Here is a 20717-nt window from a genome sequence, read left to right on the forward strand (position 1 = left end):
CTAAACTTGCACTCGCACTTCTCCTCTTCTTCAGTAATGGGCAATTCCTCCTTATATGTCCAAACTCATGACACTTATAGCAAACATGATCATGCTCCTTGCTCTTCGACACCCCCGCTTCATGATCATGCTTTGCCTTGACCAGCAAACTCTCAGCCTGAGAAGCCTCCATTGCCTCGTTTTTCTTTGATCTTCTCAAGTCTCGTGCAAGCAACGACGAAATTATCTCCTCAGTTTTGACAGTATCCTTGCCGTACGTCAGGGTAGTCACCACATGTTCATAAGACGGTGGAAGCGAGCACAGAAGAATTATGGCCTTGTCTTCATCATCCAGTTTCACATCTAACTTACTTAGATCCACAATCAACTGATTGAAGACGTCCACGTGCATCCTAAGATCTGACTCCTCTTGCATCTGCAAACCATACAGCTGTTGTTTGAGATACAATTTACTCGTTAGCGACTTGGACATATACAGGTTTGCCAACTTGTCCCAAATTTCCTTCGGTGATTTTTCGTCCATGACCTGGTACATGACAGAATCCGAGAGACTCAAGCGTATTGTTGCAGCTGCCTGCGCCTTCATCTCCTCTCACTTGCTAGCATCCATCTTTTCTGGCATCGTCTCCTCAAGAGCCTTGGATATCCCCTGTTGAGCCAATAGATTCTTCAGCCTCATCTGCCAGAGAACGAAATTCCCGGTGCCATCGAACTTCACCACCTCAAATTTGGAAACCACCGTCGCCGCCATCGATGATAATCAACTCAACAGATGTTGCCCTATTAAATTGATCTGCCCTGATTAATTGACCCCACCGACTAACTCGAACAGTACCAGCCGGACCGAACCGTTTTTTTTTCTCTCTCCAAAAAACCGGAACAGGTGTCCTTTACTCGGTCAAAGAATCAGTTGATGCGGTCAAAGGGTTACAGATCCAAATCGAATCCCGTTTCTTGCTCCTTCTGCCCGACTCCTCTCGGCCCGATTGGCGCCGCCGCCCAGCGCCTGCCGTGCCTCTCTCCCCACTGACCAGCCGAGCACCAGAGCCGCCGCACCCCACCACCAAACCGCGCCGCCGTCGAAAATCGCCTAGGTTCCCGCCGCCAACGCCCGTCCTCGAGTGCATGCCTGCAGGTCCTGCTGTCGACGCCTCTGAAGACCCCCGGTGATGGACGACGCTGCCCCGACGCAGGAGAGGACGCCTCCTCTGCCGCCGGTGTCCGCCGCCTCCTCCAAGAGCCGGCACCGCCGAGCTTCCGCCGCCTGCACCTGCTGCTCGCCGAAGCCGTGCAGCGCCGCCGGAGCCCGACACCGCAGACCACCTCCGCCCACGAAATCCAACAGGTCAGATCTCGCCTTGCTTTGGTAGTTTGCCCGATTGCTTGTTGTTGCAATCCCGTGGTCCTCTGCTGCTTTTATTTGGAGAAATTCGAGTCCAATTCTTAACCAAATCGAAGAAACTCTTTGTTCCCCTTCCGTGTACGAGTTGGTCACCGGTTTGGCTTTTTCCATGCGTAGCCAGGAAGGACTCGTAATCCGAGTCTATCCGCTGTGCCTGCAAAAACCCGAGTCGGTCTCCTGCGTAAATCCGGCCCAAAACAGAACCATCTTGCTACCTCTGGACTCCGGTCACATGTAGTCTACGGCTTCGACATGCAAACGTGCACGCCGCCACCTCTGATGACCTCCTCAGCCACCACGCACCCGTACGACCTCTAGCGCAGCCAACCAACATCCCGCCCAACCTCGCCAGCGACCAATATCGCCGGTCAGTTGCAACCAATGCCTTTGCTGTACTAACACGATTGAATAAAGCATTGACGATCTGAATTGACCACCCCTCTGCCTGATTCCATCGCTTGTCGTATGTACGCCTTCTCTATAGCATGTCCATCACGCAATTACCTCATCAACACCTTCAAAAGCTGCCTCTAGGAACCACCCGCTCCGACTTCCGATTAAACACCATCAATCTAGTCGCGAGCCGAAGCCGACAAGTTGCATGCCGTCTTCTCAGCCGCGAACGACCCGAGTGCTATGTTTAGCCGTCTCCCTGTCGAACGCAACTCATCGAAAGGCCCAGGCCACCCCGCCCAGAGTGATCGATCCACCCACCGAGAACGCCGATCGCCTCCAGCTTCAATCAACCCGAGCGTGCGGCCGCACGTCTCCCTATTGAGAGTAGCTCACCGGAAAGTCCGAGCCACCCGCTCGAAGTGTCCGACCCACCAATTGGATCACCAATCGCTTCTGCCGCCATCAACCAGAGCACCACGTCTAGTCATCTCCCTGTTGAAAGCAGCCATCGAACGGTTCAGACCGCCGCCTGAAGTGTTCGATCCACCGATCAAATTCCGTTGATCGCCGCCGTGCTCTACCTTGCGCACATGTCCCTCCCTGGACATAAACCACGAGCGGCGCGGTGTGAAGCACCTCCATCGCGCCTCTACCATGGACCTCCCGCAAGCTCTGATACCACTTGTTATAAAACCAGCCCCGAAATCGACATCGGTAGCTAAACGCGGAAGAAAACGCCATAGGAGATCCAAAATGATAGCGACACCGAGACATGATATTTGGTACATCCTTTTTTTTGCGGCATGCTCTCTGATTTACGGATTCGCAGGGGGCCGAGGGCCAACCTTAGTTGACTGACAATGACAAAGGCTTGCGAAACAAAGTAGCGCCTTTGAAATGGAATCTTAATTAAGTAGTCTATCAGTGGTGCGAAGCAGCTTTGCCCCGGGGAGCGAAAGGTTATACCTTGCCGTAGCCTACATCTTTGGGGCACTGATTACGGACGCTCCTCCCCGATCCAGCATATACAACGTATCAGAGTTACAACGACTCACAGCCGGTCGCCGCCGGCAGCCGCTCCCTCACGCTATGCTAAGTCGCCATGCGGTTACAACAGGCACGCCCCTCTATTTATGAGAGATCCTAGGATAGAGTCCGACTCATACTCTAGTCCTAATACCTATTACAACTCCAAGTCCTAAACTGTAACCGACTACATACACATATTCGACACAAACTCTAACAGTGTCAAATCATGGGTAAATTTTGACACTTCTAATGGTTTAGTAGAGTTGGGTTATAGGAGTTGCATTACATTTGGTAAATTTGGCATTAATCTAAATATTTATAAGGTATTATTTAAAGTGCCAATTATTTGGTTGGGTAAGTTTTGGCATCAAACCACAACAGGCTTGACAACAGCCCATCATGCCCATGGTTACATACCTACGTAAACAAAATTCACCTCGAGGTGCAAAAAATTGATATACGCAAACATAAAAAAAAAAGGGGGATGGATGGAAGTGAGGGTCACTTATGAGTGTATCACAAATATAGTGCACATTACTAAACCGAACATTTCAATTTGACAATTTAATTGAGGATTAAGCATAAGTAGCAGCGCCCTCGTCTTTCTCATCAAGGAAAGGATAGTCCGTGTAGCCAACAACAGGATCCTGTATGTAAAAGGTGGACCTATTATACTTGTTCAATGGTGCGTTGATCGCGAACCTCTTGGGCAAGTCCGGATTGGCCAAGAAGTGCCTCCCGTAGGCGACGAGGTCAGCATATCCATCGGCTATCACCTTGTTTCCTTCCTCCCGATCGTATCCTCCGGCAGCGATGAAAGTGCCATTGAACAGCTTCCGGAATGGCAGGAGGCCATGGGTGATCTTCCTGCGTCCTTCCACGATGGCCATTCTTGGCTCCACCATGTGGCAGTAGAGAAACCCCGGGTGCTTGTTGAGCTGCTGCACCATGTACGAGCCGAGAGCCACCGGGTCGGAGTCGACGCAGTCCATATAGTCGATGAACGGTGACAGCCTGATCCCCACACGGTGCGCTCCAACCTCGGCGACGATGGCGTCGATCACCTCGACAACGAAGCGGCACCGGTTCTCGAGGCTGCCACCGTACTCGTCGCTGCGGTCGTTGGCGCTGTCCTTCATGAACTGCTCCAGGAGGTAGCCGTGCGCGCCGTGGATCTCCACGCCGTCGAACCCGGCCTCGATGGCGTTCCGCGCGGCTCGCCTGAAGTCGTCGATGATCTGAGGGATCTCCTCCGTCCTCAGCCGTCGGGGTTTCGAGTAGACGATGCCTGAATCGTCCGGTGTGATCTGCCTGTCTGTGCTTGAGATGGGCGCCTGCCCGTCAGGTTGGTATTCTGTTGGTAATTAATTCATGGTTTGCAATTCAATCAGCCAAAGAGAACAATTTGCAAGAAACCAAAAACTCAACAAAAACCTATGAATCAATTGCCAGCAGCTTAACTATGTGAAGGAGTACATACCGTTGGTGGAGACCCTGCCGACGTGCCAGAGCTGGCAGATGAAGAGGGCGCCCTTGCGGTGGACGGCGTCGACGATGGGCTTCCACGCCTCGACCTGCTGCTGCGTCCAGATGCCGGGGGTGTCCGGGTAGCCCTGCGCGGTGTCGGAGACGCCGGTGGCCTCCGTGACGAGGAGGCCGCCGCTGGTGGCGCGCTGCGTGTAGTACAGCACCGCGTGCGGCCGCGGCACGTTGCCGTAGGAGCGGTTCCGCGTGAGCGGCGCGAGCACCACACGGTGGGAGAGCTCGAACCGCCCCATCTTGTACGGCGTCAGCAGCGGGATCTCCGCCGCCGCCGCCGCGTCCTTCTCCGCCTCGCGCGCCATCTCAACGCTAGTGTGGCCTCTGCTACTAGCTCACTGTGCTCTGCTCTGCTCCTCTATTGTGTTTTGCTCCGAGTCCGATGGTCCAAGGGGGTTGATGATGCTCTTTCATTTATAGCGTCTGAGTGGGACCCTGGCGGCTTGACGGAAATGTGCGCACTGCTATTCCATCGGATCTTTCCTGCGTCACCCTCTCCGTCATCGTCTGGTCGGTAGGAAAGTCTCTCCTTACCTGGGAGAGCGCACTGATTTTCCTCGTGTGGGGGAATGCGTGGTTCTAATTTTCTAAACATTCTTTAATGCAACAGCCGTCTGGTGCTGAACTACTGATGACCGGTGTCAATCAACAAGAGTAAGAGATGCACTGAGCTGTTAGTTCTTTTTTTTTTAACGTATAGGTTTCTTGCATTATCGGCTTCACCTTTTCGCTTATATTTATATTTATTAGTCAAAATTAAAATTTCAACCTTAAATGTAGAGTTGATTTTGAGATTTTTTTTTGTCATCGCAGTTTATTTTTTATCTTTTGCTTGTTTCTCTTAGATCGTTAAGAACATGTATATAAAATATATACAACACTGCATCTAATACAATTTTACTAGTAGTAGTAACCCACGGGCTATTATTATTGATAGTATAAATAAAATTTTAATTGTAGCAGGTTATACTAAAGGGAAATTGCTTTGCGTACGATAAAATTTGTACGATTTTAGTACGATCCTACCATGCATGTCTTTTTTTTTTATTGGGTGGAAACATGTTGGACCCCACATTTGCATCACACACAAGAGACTATGAAGTATCGTAGTCTGATCGTATGAAGTTTTATCGTACGTATAGCAATGCTCATACTAAAGGTAGAGTCCACACCAGTTATGAGTTGCTAATTATGAATACGAATTTTTAGAATTAAATTTCAAGATAGGTACGTCTTTATATTTATTCAATTTGAATTTTTGAGTTATAAATATTAGAAGAACTAAAACTTAAGAGTTCATAGTGATAAACAATTGAATGTTTTGGTTAACAGGTTCTCCATATATAGAAATACAACCTAAGTAATAAATGATCACATCCTTTGAGTTAGAACACTACTACACGATAGATTTTTGTGGACACTACCCTCTTTTGTTTCCATGCGGTTCGTAAGTGGAACCGCACAAAAAAATAGGGGAACCGGGGCCGAGCTGTCGCCCGCACGGGAAAATCAATTTTCTCGTGCGGTCCTCCTAAATGGACCGCACGGGAAAATGAGTCGATTTTCCAGTGCGGATCTATTAAGAGAGCCGCACGCAAAAATAGTATTCCTTCTTTTCCCTCCCACCCACTTCAAAATTTCCCCTCATATATCTCTTTTAATTTCTCCTCACACCCCTCCCCTCTTATCTCTCTTCTCTCTCCCCCTCTCTCTTTCACGTCTCTCCTCTTGTCTCCTTTCGGCGCGCGGGTGACGGCGACGGCGGCGTGCGGCGACAGCGACAGCGGTTCGCGTCGGTGCGCAGTGACAGAGGCGGTGCGGCGGCGGCCTCAGCTCCACACGGCGGCGGTGGAGGCGCGGGATCCGGCGGGCGGCGGCCATCCCCGCTCGGATCCGGCATGCGGCCGGCCTTCCCCCGCGCGGGATCCGCTCCCCTCCCCTCCCCTTCCTTCCCTCCCTAGATCCGGCGGAGGGGAGGGGCGTCCGCGGCGGTGCGGCCAGAGGGGAGGGCGGATCCGGTGGGCGGCGGCGCGGAGTCTAGCGGGAGGAGGGTGGCGCGGAGGCCGCCACCGATGACGATGAGGTGGAGGAAGCGGCGGCCAGGAGCGGCGCCGCAGCTGCGCGCCAACGAGTAGGCGCCCATCGCGGCTGCTGGCGGAGGCAGCGCGGCGGCCGCCGCCGACGATGACGATGAGGAGGAGATGGCTGGGATCTGGCAGCCGGGAGTGTCGCCGCCCTCCCCACGCCAGGATCTAACGGTGGCGGCTGCCCTCCGCTCGGATCTGGCGGCGGCGGTGGCAGCCGGCGTGGCGGTGGCGGGGAGTAGCGGATCTAGGGTTAAGGTTCGGTAATTTGTGAATTTTATTTTTTTTGGATTTTTATTTTTCCGTGCGGGCGACATAAGCAACCGCACGGAAAAATCCGATTTTCTCGTGTGGGGCGCCACCCGCACGCAAAAATCACGATTTTCGCAGACGAAGTGTTGCATGTGGGCCATTCATCCGCACGCGAAATTTTTCTTGACCGCACGGAAAAACCCATCCCGTAGCAATGGAAGCTTCTTCACAATGTCTAGTTAGAGAGATTTGTTTCGGTTCAATAAAAAGTACATCAAGCTACCGGTACCTCACGGTACCAAATCATTTCCGATCGTTGGATCTAACAATGCCCATCCTGTCTAGCTATATCCAATAATCGAAAACTTGGTACCATGAGATACTGGTACCTTAATATACTTTTTGCTGAACCGGAGCAAATCTCCTAGTTAGAACATATATGGATAGATTAGTGGTATGTCGAGGACAGGAAAATGACACATCTTCCGAGACACCCAAGCTACTGAGGTAAAGATTCACGCACCAACAAATTTGACACACAAAGTGCCCTGCGGGAACCATTTCTCAAGCAAAGGTCCGCAAGGAATGGGGGAAACAGGCCAACAAGACCTCATTAATTAGGATAAGGTGGCTCAGGGCGGGGGAGAAGTACTGCATCAGCCACCAAGACAAGGGTGATATGTGGGTGTGATCTTCACCCCACGCCAGAATCGCCGTAGGCAACGACACGGTGACTCCCTCATCAACCACGGTGTCATCAACCTCGCCGGTGAGCCAGGAGAGGCTCTCCTGATAGATTGCGATATAGACTCTCATTGAAGCGGGGGACGCTACTAGACGATGTGGTGGGTGGGGCAGGCTAGATCCGACAAAGGAGAGTAGGGTTTTGAAGGCATGGCGCCAAGGTGGTAGATATGAGGAGAGAGGAACAAGATATGGGGCCGACTTGAAACGAGGGAGGATAGGGGAGGGCGGGGGAGGTGGATCCATGGAGGTGATCTCGATCAATAGATTTAATGTACACATTTTTAGGTCTCTGATTTGTCACATGATGATGATGATGATGATGATGATGATTATAATGGGTAAAACAAGTCAACGAAACATGTAACCCATATATTTGGCAGTATCAATACAATAAATACTCAACAAAAGATAACCTTAATTAAATTACAAATATGCATGCACAGAAATCTACTCATGCGTGTTTCACAAGTACACATTATTGATCCATAAAAAAAAACTCGGCGATTTAGGTGATAATCAAACAATTACTGTAGCTGAGTCCTCTTTCTTCTCCTCAAGGAAAGGGTAATCCGTGTAGCCAACGACGGGATCATGTGTGTAAAATGTAGATCCATCATACTTGTTTAACGGTGCATTAAGCTCGAACCTCCTTGGCAAGTCGGGGTTGGCCAAGAAGAGCCTCCCATAGGCGACGAGGTCGGCATAGCCATCATCCACCACCTTGTTCCCTTCCTCCCGGTCATACCCTCCGGAGGCAATGAAAGTGCCATTGAATTGCTTCCGAAATGGCAGGAGGCCATGGTTGATCTTCCTCCGTCCTTCGACGGTGGCCATCCTCGGCTCCACCATGTGGCAGTAGAGGAGCTCTGGGTGCTTGTTGAGTTGCCGCACCATGTATGAGCCGAGAGCTTCGGGGTTCGAGTCGAAGCAGTCCATAAAATCTATATATGGCGACAATCTGATCCCAACACGGTCAGCTCCCACCTCGGCGACGACGGCGTCGATCACCTCGACGGCGAAGCGGCAACGGTTCTCGAGGCTGCCACCGTACTGGTCGGTCCGGCCGTTGGCGCTGTCCTTCATGAACTGATCGATGAGGTAGCCATGCGCGCCGTGGATCTCCACGCCGTCGAACCCCGCCTCGATGGCGTTCCGCGCAGCCACCCTGAAATCGTCGACGACGTGAGGGATCTCATCCGTCCGCAGCCGCCGGGGCTTGGAGTACACCGTGTGTGAATCGTCCGGTGTGATCTGCTTGTCTGTGCTTGAGATCGGCGCCTGCCCATTCGGCTGTTGATCTGTTGGTTCATGTCGCAATTAATCGAATCAATCAACAAAGCACAATTTGCAAAGACCTTATATTGATAGATCAATCATCAGCAATATAGAGTGAGATTTGCTCCGGTCAAAAAAAAAAAAAAACCTCGAGGTACCGGTACTTCACAATACTAAATCACCTCCGATTGTTGGATCTAATTGAGCATGATAGATATTGTTAGATCCAACGATCAAAAAATGATTTGATATCGTGAGGTACTGCTACCTTAAGATATTTTTTGTTGGACTAGAGCAAATCTCATTTTCTCTACTACTTAAAAAATCTGTAGTGGTGGTCTTGATTTCTGACATAGCAGACGCATCTAACAAACACGTCTAATCTCAACCATCCGATTTTCATATCCAATGGCGTCAAATCTCCTCCCATCGCTCCTCTCCTCATCACGCGCCACGCCCACTCCTTTCCCCACGCCGCGTCCTTCGCCCTCCTCCCTGCGTCGCCTCCTCGTGGTCTTGAATCCAACAGATCAGATCACAATTCAATCTTCCGCACGCGCCCCACGCATCGTCGATCGCACGCGGCGCGCACACACACCCCTTTCCCCCGATTTTCTCTCCCTCTCAACGCCGTCTCCCATCTCTGTTTCCTTCGCGTCCGCCTCCTCCGCCCCGCACCAAATCTTCGCCTCCTCTTCTCCCGCCTCGCCGGCGCATGGCGGCTGAGGGTGAGGGCAGGCTGGCAGCTGATGAAGGCACACTACGACCCAATCTCCGGCTCGTCGACCGCCTCCACGCACGCCCCGCCCCCGATCTCCGCCGCCTCTTCTCCCGCCTCGACCGCCTTCACGCGCGCCGCCGGAAGCCAATCTCCTCGGCGCCACCCCATTCTGTGAGTAGTCCGCCTCCTCCGTCCGGCCCCCTGTCTCCGCAGCCTCTTCTCCCGCCTTGCAGGTGCCCTCCAACTCAAGAGGGCTGAGGGCGAGCACGGTGGCGCATGGCGACTGAGGGTGAGTGCAGCTGACGACGCCACATGACGAACCCAACCGGCTGCATGTTATCTTCCCCCCAAACCCTAAAATTTCCCCATCTCTTTCTACAAATCCATCTACATGTTTTCAGATCGGGGATTTTGTCCTTTTGGGCGTGTTAAATTTCAAACATGGGAATTAGAGATCGGGGATTTTGTCTTTGCCTGCCATGTTTGTACAAATTATGCTAAATGGACAAATGAGAACACTAGGACAGCTGCTTGTGTAGAGACTGAATGACACTGTTGCATAACACTGTTGCTGGATCTCCTCTCTCTTGAGACAGGGTTATCTTTAAATCAGTGCAAGTACGTACTGTGTTCTCAACAAGAATTGAAAACCCAAATATGGATTTAGTTGGGCATGATGTGTCCATTAAGGTAAGCGATCACCCACATAACCCCCACAAATAATAGCTTCAGAACAAGTAGATTGTTACATCTGAAGAAATATCATATCACTCCTGGGCATATATTCCATATGGACAATATGATCGAACTTGTGAAGCATCAGACATGCAGAATTAATTTTTTTCCCCTTATTTTCTTGATTTTGCTGCAATTATAAGTAAGCATTGTTAGTATGATCCCATGGCGTGTAATAGCAGTTCTGAACTGATAGATACCTGCACCCTCAAGAAAATGGTTTCTACCGTCAGAGTAACAGGTCAGGGTCATGCTAATTAATACTCCTTCTCAAATGAATTTTTATCTCAAACAGTCTCAATTCAAAAAAAAATCAGTTCATCAGTTTGTCAAAAATTGTCGCTGGATGGATCGGTTTTAGCATTAATATTGAAGCAAATAAATGCATAGGTGAATTAGATTTTTTTTTTCTCTATAAGGATATTTTGTGCCACTTGCTTTGGTTGTCGGTTAGTTCATCCATGAACTCGGTAGGGAACTTGTCTAAGCAACCAATGGTCAATTTTCTCATGAAGCAGTCTTTTTTTCTTACCAGTTAAAATGTTTCCAGCTACAACAAATACTCAGGTTTCATTTCATTGCTCAATTTCAGATCATTTGTCGAGGTTGGAATTGCTGCGGGATCAAGCGAAGCCTCGTCAGGCCATGCCCTCGTCTCATTCCTCAGTTTATAGAGTCCATTCCAAGCAGGTACAATATACATCCTCGGAACAAATAAATGTATTTGGTTTTATAAGAAAAATTAGTTTGCAGTGCATCAGTGATCCTATATTCCTGCTTATTGGAGTACATACATATATGATTATTGGCGTTCATCTGTGATCAGTTCCCTAGGTTTAGATCCATTGTGTTATTTAGAATTAGAATGGTCATTTATTCAGGGGGCTTTGACCTGTTAGTAACCCGAGTCAAGTCATGGCCTAATTAACTGAATGAATGATTTCAGACTCAAGAAAATTGAAAATAATCTACGCATCTTATCTTATGAAAATAGTATGGGAAAGAGCACAGGAAAATAATCTATCTGAACTATACCAGTTTGTAGCGTGGGAATATGTTATACTCAGTTTTGAGGGTGTACCACGGTAACTAATGATTCACAGCTGCTTTCCTCCAGGGTGAACCCTCACTTTGCTGGTTGGCTTTCAGCCGTGGATTAGCAACTGGTTCATGTTCTGAAATTTTTATACTAACCATCCTCAGTCTGTAGTATTTGAAATCAATCTTTCAGTTTGTTCTGAAATTTTTATACTAACCATCCTCAGTCTGTAGTATTTGAAATCAATCTTTCAGTTTGTTCTGAAATTTTATGCAGAATATAACCAATGCCAGTATTTTGGAATGAGCGCAGAATTGATCCGTCACTTCTGAAGAAACTCCGTTACTTAGCAGAAGCAGAGGCCACAACCTGGCAGCGGCTGGTCACTTCAGCGGTCTCCAATTGCCTTTGAATACGCCAATGGTAATTTCAAAAATCTCCAAGTAGTCCACTAATTTTATTACTTACATTTTTTTTCATCTAAAGCAAAATTGAAAACATATGTTTCCTTGTAATTCTAAATTTGACTGCACATATTTTGATTTTTGATGAGTACTGCTCGATAGATTCAAAGCGGCCATGAGTTTTTTTTTTTGAGTTGAAGTGGCAAGAGCATTGCCGAATATATTAGACGAATAGAGTTCACCCTGTTTATAAGGAAAACCGGGCCCAAAAAACATACAACTGCCCGGTTTGCTAAAGTGAAACCGGCGAAAACCTTACACAGAAGACACAAAAAGCCTGAGACAAGACAACTACGAACTGTCGGAGGCCGAGGGATGAGCAAGACCGTAAGATGAAATCTCCAAGGAGGTGAATAACGACATAAGCCGCTGTCGACGTCCGTCCAAAAACTGGGCTGGTTTTCACCCAGGGGGGAGGGAGTCCACAAGGCAACACCTCCAGGGAGGAAACGGCACCCGTGGGCGTCGATATTGCCAATCCTAGAACAGGCAGGGCATGAGGTTTTTGGGAACTAGCAATTATTGATTTTGATTGTTGATGATGAAGAGTTCTGACTATCTACATGGGTTAGTTTCTTGTTCAACAAATTCAGGAAATAGTTTCAGCTCATCAGAAGTTTGCATCGATGTCATCCCTTCTAGCCATCTTCTGTGCATTTGCTTGGAACATTTGGTTCTGCACTACCGTTGACTATAAAATACAGCTCAACAGAGCTTTATTTTCTCACATTTCTCATAACAAGTTGGATATGGAAAACCATCGACTCTGAATAGGAGATAGCGAGCTTTGGAATGATTCTGAGATAGCTCCATTTTTTATCTTGTCTGAACTTTGGCTGTGAGCTCAAATGATTAAATCAGTATCTTTTTCATTTTTTTCAGCCACTGAATACTTTTTAATAGTTTTCTATTATTCTATGGATAATGCTTGTGTGCATGCTTATGATGGATTGCTAATTGTTTTACACGTGCATAATAACTGTAATTAACTGGGGGAGTGCTTCTTGAGGTAGATGGAAAGCTTTGCTACTTTTGAAGAAAACGAGTGGATAATAGAGAAATTGGGTGAGACATCATTTATTCTGCGCAACTTTGAGAACTGGCTGAGATGTAAACCTGGGAAATATAGTCATCCCGTGTGAATAACACAAATGAGCTTCGAAGGACAAACATCATGCCATTGGGTCAGTTCTGCAGTTAAAGATAGTTGTCTGAAATTGATGAAGTTCTTGACTGCAGGTTGTCTTTTAAGCAGTTTGTAGCTTAATAAACGGTTGTGCAGGTGCCATGGTCATACTATTGATCCTGTTAGAACAAACAAGATAAAATGGATGTGCCCAACAACTAGACAATACCACATAACTTATGATATTACCGATAGTGATGCGAAAATCAGGGAATAGACAGTATTGTTTCTTCTTGATTCAGAAGGCGTTCTCCAGCTTTCAGCAAGCCTCATCTTCTATTGATTTTGGCATGATTGAGCGAACGAAGTTAACCTCGCTAAATGAAGGTACCCACCGCTATAGACTGTAATGATACTCCCTCCGTACTTATAAAGGAAGTCGTTTAGGACAATGTTTAAGTCAAACTTTAGGAATATAAATCATAAATAACTCTTAAGTTGTTGAATTTGAAAATAAAAAAATTATATGAATAGATTTGTCTTGGAAAATACTTTCATAAAAGTGTGTGTGTGTGTATATGTATATATATATATATATATATATATATATCACTTTTCAATAAATATTTTTATAGAAACAAGAAGTCAAAGTTATGTTTTGGAGACCGTGTCACTGTCATAAACGACTTCCTTTGTGAGTATGGAGGGAATACACATTAGTTACTAAATTTTCAGAGGCTTTTGCCTTAACTTTGTTCAAAATATAATGGAGAACTCTGTTAACAGGACTCGTAATGGGGCAATGTTGACGTCACTCAATGAAGCTACATGGGTCTTGCATAAAGGGATTGATCAGCTTTTCTTTTATGCTTGCTCATTGATGAAATGACAGGCATTAGGCCTTTTTATTTTCAAACATTTAATTTGCTAACATTGATGCCGTGTACCCTTAGTAGTATTATTATATAGTAGAACATTATTTATATCATGTTCTTTGGGGACAAATTTACACCGAGTGATTATTTCACCTGGTGTGATTTGAAATTGAGGCATATTCTTTTTCCCGTTGCAACGCACGGGCACCCAACTAGTATATACTAGTAGTAGTTACCGTTGGTGGAGGCCCTGCCGACGTGCGCTAGCTGGCAGAAGAAGAGCGCGCCCTTGCGGTGGACGGCGTCGACGATGGGTTTCCACGCCTTGACCTGCTGCCGCGTCCAGACGCCGGGGATCTCCGGGTAGCCCTCCCCGGTGGCGGACACCCCGGTGGCCTCCGAGATGAGGAGGCCGCCATTGGTGGCGCGCTGCGAGTAGTACAGCGCCGCGTGCGGCTGTGGCACGTGGTCGTAGGAGCGGCACCGAGTCAGCGGCGCGAGCACCACGCGGTGGGAGAGCTCGAACCGCCCCATCTTGTACGGCGCCATAAGCGGGATCGCTGCCGCCGCCGCCTCTTTCGCCGCTGCTTGCGCTTGCACCATGTTAACTACTCCTAGCTTGATTCTTGCTGGTTTTTCGGTGTGGATCTCGCGATGCCAAAAACGCCCAAAATGCTCTGGATTTCTCTCGGTTTGTTTCTTCCTGCTGCTCTGTTTTTAGTTTTTGCTGTGTTTCCAACCGGGTTGGTGCCCGATAGTACTTATAGGTGTCGGAATGGGAGCATGGTACGGGCGGCGGCGGCGGCCAAGATGGCCAATTATGGCAAGTGTACGCACGCAAGTTCGTCAGCTCTTGACTGCACTGGTGACTGGTCACGCTTTCTGTTTATGCTGTCGTCACCCTCTCTGTCATCGACTTGGTGGTCAGAAAAGGTTTCTGTCTGCTCCCGTCGGAACAGATTCAGGCCTTGTTTAGGCCGTGTTTAGTAGTTTTGGCAAAAAAAAAATTAACGTATACATACATATATATATATATATATATATATATATATATATATATATATTTAAAGTATTAAACGTAGACTAATAACGAAACAAATTACAGATTTCGTCTGTAAACTGCAAGATAAATCTATTAATTCTAATTAATTCGTCATTAGTAAATATTTATTGTAGAACCATATTGTCAAATCATGGTGTAATTAGGCTCAGAAGATTCGTCTGGCAATTTACATGCAAACTATGCAATTATTTTTTTTTGTCCATATTTAATGCTCCATGCATGTGTTCAAACATTTGATGTGACGGAAAAGTTGGAAGTTTGAATGGAACTAAACACAGCCTTAATTTTTTTTTCCAAAAACGCCACATCGAATTTTGATCACATGCATAGAGCATTAAATATAGATACTACCTCCGTTTCAGGTTATAAGACTTTCTAGCATTGCCCACATTTATATAGATGTTAATGAATCTACACACATATATGTCTAGATTCATTAACATATATATGAATGTGGGCAATGATAGAAGTCTTATAATATGAAACGGAGGAAGTAGAAAAAAACTAATTGCACAGTTTGTATGGAAATCGCGAGACGAATCTTTTGAGCCTAATTAATCCATGATTAGCCATAAATGTTACAGTAACCCACATGTGCTAATGATGGATTAATTACGCTTAATAAATTCGTCTCGCGATTTTCAGGCGAGTTATGAAATTAGTTTTTTCATTCGTGTTCCAAAACCCCTTCCGACATCCGGTCAAACATCCGATTTGACACCTAAAAATTTTCTTTTCGCGAACTAAACAGGGTCTGAGAAAATAATAGAAAAAGAAGCCTCTACGTTTGCTCTCATAGCCTAGAAAATCCCACATTAATTGGTGAAAAATAATAAAAAAATTAAAAAACAATTTGAGACAATATCACATTAACAGCATAAAAAAAAAGAAAAACAAAAAGAATCAATCGGACACCCTGCTTACGTAGTAAAATCAGGACTCTTTATTCAATTTGGAAACACTATTTTAATTTAGAAAACAACAGTCATACATGGTCTATCAAAGTGAAACCAATCAGAAACAGAAATAGAATAATGCATGTATTTGTTTCATATTGTACTCACTGCATTAATGGCAAAAAAATACACAGACTTAGCAACCAAAGCAAAATACAAATACACAAAACAATCATAGCTGGTACGCGGGAAATCATCTCGCCAAAATTAGCTTCGTCAACAAATTAGATAATAGAAAAACAAATCACCACGTTTGCTCTCATAACCTAAAAATTCACACATTAATTAAAAATAAAAAACAGAGTCATATTTTTAAAATTTATGTTATTCAGATAAAAAAGTAAAACAAATAAAAGGTGAGTCCATATAAAAAACAATTTTCAAAAATATGAAATTTGGATTAAATGTATAAAAAATAAATATTGAAATAAGAGTAAATGTAAAAATATAATTTATAAAAAGAAAATCTAAAATCGGATTAAATTAGAAAATAATTAATATCGATAAAATACTCCATGTAGAAATACAGTTTATGTTGCCATTTTTAATACATTTTATAATAAAATATAAAAACATATATGCTACTATAATGAAATATAAAAGAATTTTATAATAATACTAGCCGCGCAATCTGCGTGGGCAAATAATTATTGGAGTAAGCAATGCATGGGAACAAGGAAGATAGACTGATGTTATAGTACAACTAAACCCACCTTCTTTACATCAACATGTGATGCACGTAGATATTGCGACATGAATTACAGCACAGAGACAAATTCCCCCGGCAAATAGTCTTAGCTGGAAGGAACTGGGGCGGCAGTATTGCAGCTTCCATCCGCGCCGTGAGAAACAAGCTGTTGTATAAACTCGTCAATGTACCTCTCATGGAGTTCCTTGTCAGCTACAAGCTCTTGCAGCCTGATGGCGTTTGCTACAAACACCCTCCTGGTTTCTTCCTCAACCATGACGGCCCGGACCGCGGCGGCGACGCCATGGCGGTCGAATGACCCGTCCATGTCATCCCGCCTCACCTGCGATCCTACCTTGTTACCCTCCATGAGCCGCGCGTTCGGCCCTTGGTCCCCGAAGATGGGCAACATGATGAGAGGGTTCCCAAACAGAAGCCCCTCGACGAGCGAGTTGCGGCCACAGTGCGTCAAGAAGGCGCCCACCGCGGCGTGCGCCAGTATGGTGATCTGCGGAACCCACCCCATGGCAACATGTCCATGGCTCTTCGTCCGTTCTTGGTAACCCGGAGGAAGGACATCTGAGAGATCGACGCCATGGGGCTTTCTCAGCGCCCACAGAAATCGTGTCCCGGCGAGCTCCAGCCCGAGAGCCAGCTCGTGCACCTGCTCCAATGGTAGAGGCACCTCGCTCCCCAGCGCCACGTACACCACCGACTTCGCCGGCTGCACGTCCAGCCACCGCATCGTCGAGTTGTCCGTCATGCCGGCGCGGCGGCGGCCTCCGTCGGGCGACGGTGGCACGAGGCCGAGGGGGATGAGCGGCTTGTTCTTCAGGCCCGCCGCCACCTGCTGGAAGGCGTCGGGCTCCCACTCCGGGCAGCTCCGCATGGCCGCCAGCGTGCACCTCTCCATCGCCAAGGAGCAGCGCTTCGCGACGGACATGCCCGACGCGCCATGGTCGACGAAGAAGCTTGCCTTCTGCGCCCACTCTTAACATGGCACGCCCTCCCGGCGTTCTTCTACCACGCCGAGCACTTGGAAGATGGAAGCGCCGGCTGGCTCCGACGACCGGGTGGCCCATCCGGCCATCATGGAGGCGCTCGGGAGAAGCATCGCGCATGGCACCTTGTGCTGGAGGGCGACCAGGGGTGCCCAGTGGTGGAACGTGTCGGCGATGATCCAATCAGGCCTCTCGCCGGCGGCGTCGCACGCGGCGCCCAGGAACTCCGCGAACGGCGCGGCGAGGGCGTCGAAGGCCTTCCAGAGGAGCTCGAACTTGCCGGAGGGAACGTCGTTGGTGCACTCGGTGCCGTCCGGGAGGCGCGCGAGGTTGCGTGGCGTGGAGACGAAGGACACGCGGTGGCCACGCGACGCCACGCGCTCCGCGAGCTCGAGGTAAGGGAGCAGGTGGCCGAACGCGAGCCATGGGAAGATCACAAGGTGCAGCCTCGACGAGGATTTGGACCGGCCGGTGTCCATGGCGATGTTGCCAGATACAGAGGAGCTAAACCTTAATCTCTCGCTGTCTCATGAATAATAAACACCGGTAGAGATAAGAAATCAGCAAGAAACCATATGCATTAGCTAGTTGTTCTTTATATAACCAGTCTTCAAATAATGATTGATTTTATTGGTGAAACAATGGTCTTACCTATCGATCGATTTTTTATGTGAAACAGGACTCAATAGCTAGTGGTTCTTAAATTTTTATTATTTTCTGTAGGTACTTGTTGACAGTGAAATTTGGTAAGCCCAAAGTCATCATCGGCTTAGAGTCAATATCGGCTTCAGAGTCCTGAAATCAGCCGATGGGAGTCGACAAATCGCCAACAACCGTGTTCTCGATGGAATCGGATCAATTAAAGGGAATTTATCCAGAAGAGTCCGAGTTCAAGAAGAATGCGGCATGGCAGTTTATCTATTAATTAGGAATAGTTTGTTAGTTTCCTTTTTATTTTTAGGAAAGTGTGTTTAGTGTCCTATAAGGACTTTATGTTTTCCTTTTATCTTTAGTAAAGTTTCTTTCTTGTCCCATAAGGACTAGTATCTACCCATGGGTATAAATATGTACACTCGGGGTCATTGTAATCTATCTCTACGATCAACACAATTCGGCGCATCGCCACCCTTTTTACTTTTACTTTTGTTTCTACGTTCCGGTGGAACTTGGCACCCGACGCGGGGCTGCATCGGTGTTCGATCTCCGGCTAAGGGGTAAGTCCAATGTTCCATCGGCCCAGGCAATTGTCTTATCTACATCGGCGTCGTTCAAGGCTGCATCAGTACATTTGACCTCTTGGATTGCACTGGTTTGGATGATATATTTGCCTACCTACTTATCATATGTCTCTGTTAATCTAGTCGTAGCATATCGATTTAGCTCTATCGGCTGTCTCTCGCTTTAGAGTTTCTGCCGGTATCGGCTAAATCGCGTTGCTAGATTAGATTAGTTTAGACATCTACCACCCTGAAAACTCAGTCAACGGCTTGATTGTCTAGATATTATGTTTCTTTTCATACTTAGTGCTGCATCAGTTAAGTTTGATCTACTAAGTCGTGCTTAGAACCATAATCCCTAGCCTGCTTCTTGATTGCCAATAAGGGTTTCATCGGGGTTTCAGCCGGTGAGTTATCTGGACGTTGCATCGGCTTGTAAGGATTGCATATACATACATATTGGATTTAGCCGATGACAACAAAGGTTTCACTGTTTAATCTAATCTTGTAGATTTCATGGCATCGGACCGCTAGCCGATGTGTGCTTTAACCTTCGGATCAGTGCTTGTTCTACTATATCATATTGTTAGCCGATTGGTTTCTACTGGATATTATTGTTATATTTTATTACCATCAGCCGATTGCCTTTATATCATTATCTACATTGGACATATAGCCGATTGCTTAAACCCTATCGCTATCGGCTGGTACCGGCATCGGCTATTATCGGCTATCGGCTGGAACTGCTCCATCGGCTTGTCAGCCGATCGGTTGTTTTGATCTACTATTTACATATCTTGTCAGTGGCAGGATCAAACTGACTGGCATGCCTGTATCTCATCATATTTGGACCTGCACTGGAGCTAAGCAGATCTCCTAGGCCGACGTGTTCAATTTTTTCGTCAACGGTATTGCAGGTCTCGATGGTTCTTAATTATAATATATATATCGTATGCGTGCAACACATGTTGTGAATAATAAATAAATAATCTCAACCCAATAAAGTCTGTTTCTGCCATTTCACTTTCGATAGATTTTAGGTCTATGTCTTTCATTTTTCTTTCGTAAGATCTTGCATCAAAATTTGTGTTTATTTAGATCTAACATGTAGTTACACTAGTTACAGTAAACTTACTAGGTTACGTTGCACCAAAATTAGATTCTTTTTTTTACAACTGTTTTGTTTCTATATTTACGATTTTTGGCATGTTTGTTCCTTTTTATTTCATTTAAAACGGGTTGTATATATTGGATGAAAATTATGTAAGATTTGAAGCTCCAAGTCTATCAATCTATTGATAGGTAGTACCATAACAGTTTACTTCGGAAGATCATCAGTGGACGACACTTTCTACTGATATGAATTAAGAGCCATAGTGCTCCAAACACCAACAAGTAGTAGACAAGCAGCTCTTTTACAACATATGTGGGAAAAAGAATTTATTTCTTAATTTAATTTGATAGTTCGTGTACAACACCATTGTTATTCATGCTTGGCGCCCAATTCAGGGAATGACAAGGATAAGATAGAAGTGATAATTTCTTTTTAAGTTTTGAATCGATTTATGGTATAGAGTTGACACAATTTGCTTATGGCGTTAATTGGTCTACTAAATTTTAGCGGTACAGATAGATACACTAGCGAGGAGGGAAGGAGGATTGGGGAGGAGAGGGATGCCAGGAAGGAGGGAGAGAGGTAGGGGAGAAGAGGAGCACTGAGAGAAGAGGGCTGCCGAGCTGGGAGGAGGGCCAGCATGAACGAGGGGCGCTAACATGAATTTTCTTAGTCCGCCACTAGCTACAATATCTCAGCGCCAGTAAGTTTGGCGTTGAGCTCTTATTCAAGGTGGCGCAAATTTGCCAAGATGTCGAAGCGCAGTACCACTCCACTGACACTGAGCTCTCTACTGCTAAAAACAGTGTGCATTCCCTCTTTTATAGCAAAGCAAGGCTAGTGCAGTGGTGGAGGTCTTCAGTCTCGAGACGACGGTTTGATTCTGCCATCCTTCATGCTTGCTTTTTTTTTTCCCATTTCACTCAACACTTTTTAATCAGTAGAGTGCCTAGCGCCAATGATATTGATGCTAAACTCTGATGATATGGTATAC

At 46.6% G+C, this 20717-nt stretch overlaps 2 protein-coding genes, 1 long non-coding RNA gene and 1 pseudogene across 4 annotated transcripts; 1 reads left to right on the top strand and 3 right to left on the bottom strand.

Annotated features, from left to right (window-relative positions):
* Nucleotides 1-900: 900 nt before the first annotated feature.
* Nucleotides 901-13848, top strand: LOC107281446 (uncharacterized). Its single transcript, XR_010742156.1, has 4 exons — nt 901-1345; nt 10773-10870; nt 11496-13196; nt 13596-13848. It is a non-coding gene; the product is annotated as an uncharacterized lncRNA (long non-coding RNA).
* Nucleotides 3127-4755, bottom strand: LOC4340486 (putative 12-oxophytodienoate reductase 4). The gene is made up of 2 exons (NM_001421386.1): nt 4308-4755; nt 3127-4181 (listed from the first exon to the last, which is right to left on the bottom strand). Exons 1-2 carry the CDS (start codon nt 4669-4671, stop codon nt 3403-3405), a joined length of 1143 nt encoding a protein of 380 aa, NP_001408315.1. The 5' UTR covers nt 4672-4755; the 3' UTR covers nt 3127-3402.
* LOC4340487 (putative 12-oxophytodienoate reductase 3) lies at nt 7798-14421 on the bottom strand. Of its 2 annotated transcripts, NM_001421387.1 has the most exons (2): nt 13921-14414; nt 7798-8747 (listed from the first exon to the last, which is right to left on the bottom strand). In NM_001421387.1, the coding sequence occupies exons 1-2, from the start codon at nt 14285-14287 to the stop codon at nt 7966-7968; spliced, it is 1149 nt and encodes a 382-aa protein (NP_001408316.1). In that variant the 5' UTR covers nt 14288-14414; the 3' UTR covers nt 7798-7965. The 2 variants fall into 2 exon arrangements, with proteins under 2 accessions (NP_001408316.1, NP_001408317.1); NM_001421388.1 differs by lacking the exon at nt 7798-8747 and having other exon boundaries at nt 13687-14421.
* Nucleotides 14422-16245: 1824 nt separating this feature from the next.
* Nucleotides 16246-17881, bottom strand: LOC9271986 (UDP-glycosyltransferase 91C1-like; annotated as a pseudogene).
* Between the last annotated feature and the right edge of the window lie 2836 nt (nt 17882-20717).

This window comes from Oryza sativa, chromosome 6 (assembly GCF_034140825.1).
Source record: "Oryza sativa Japonica Group chromosome 6, ASM3414082v1".
Lineage (NCBI taxonomy): Eukaryota > Viridiplantae > Streptophyta > Magnoliopsida > Poales > Poaceae > Oryza > Oryza sativa.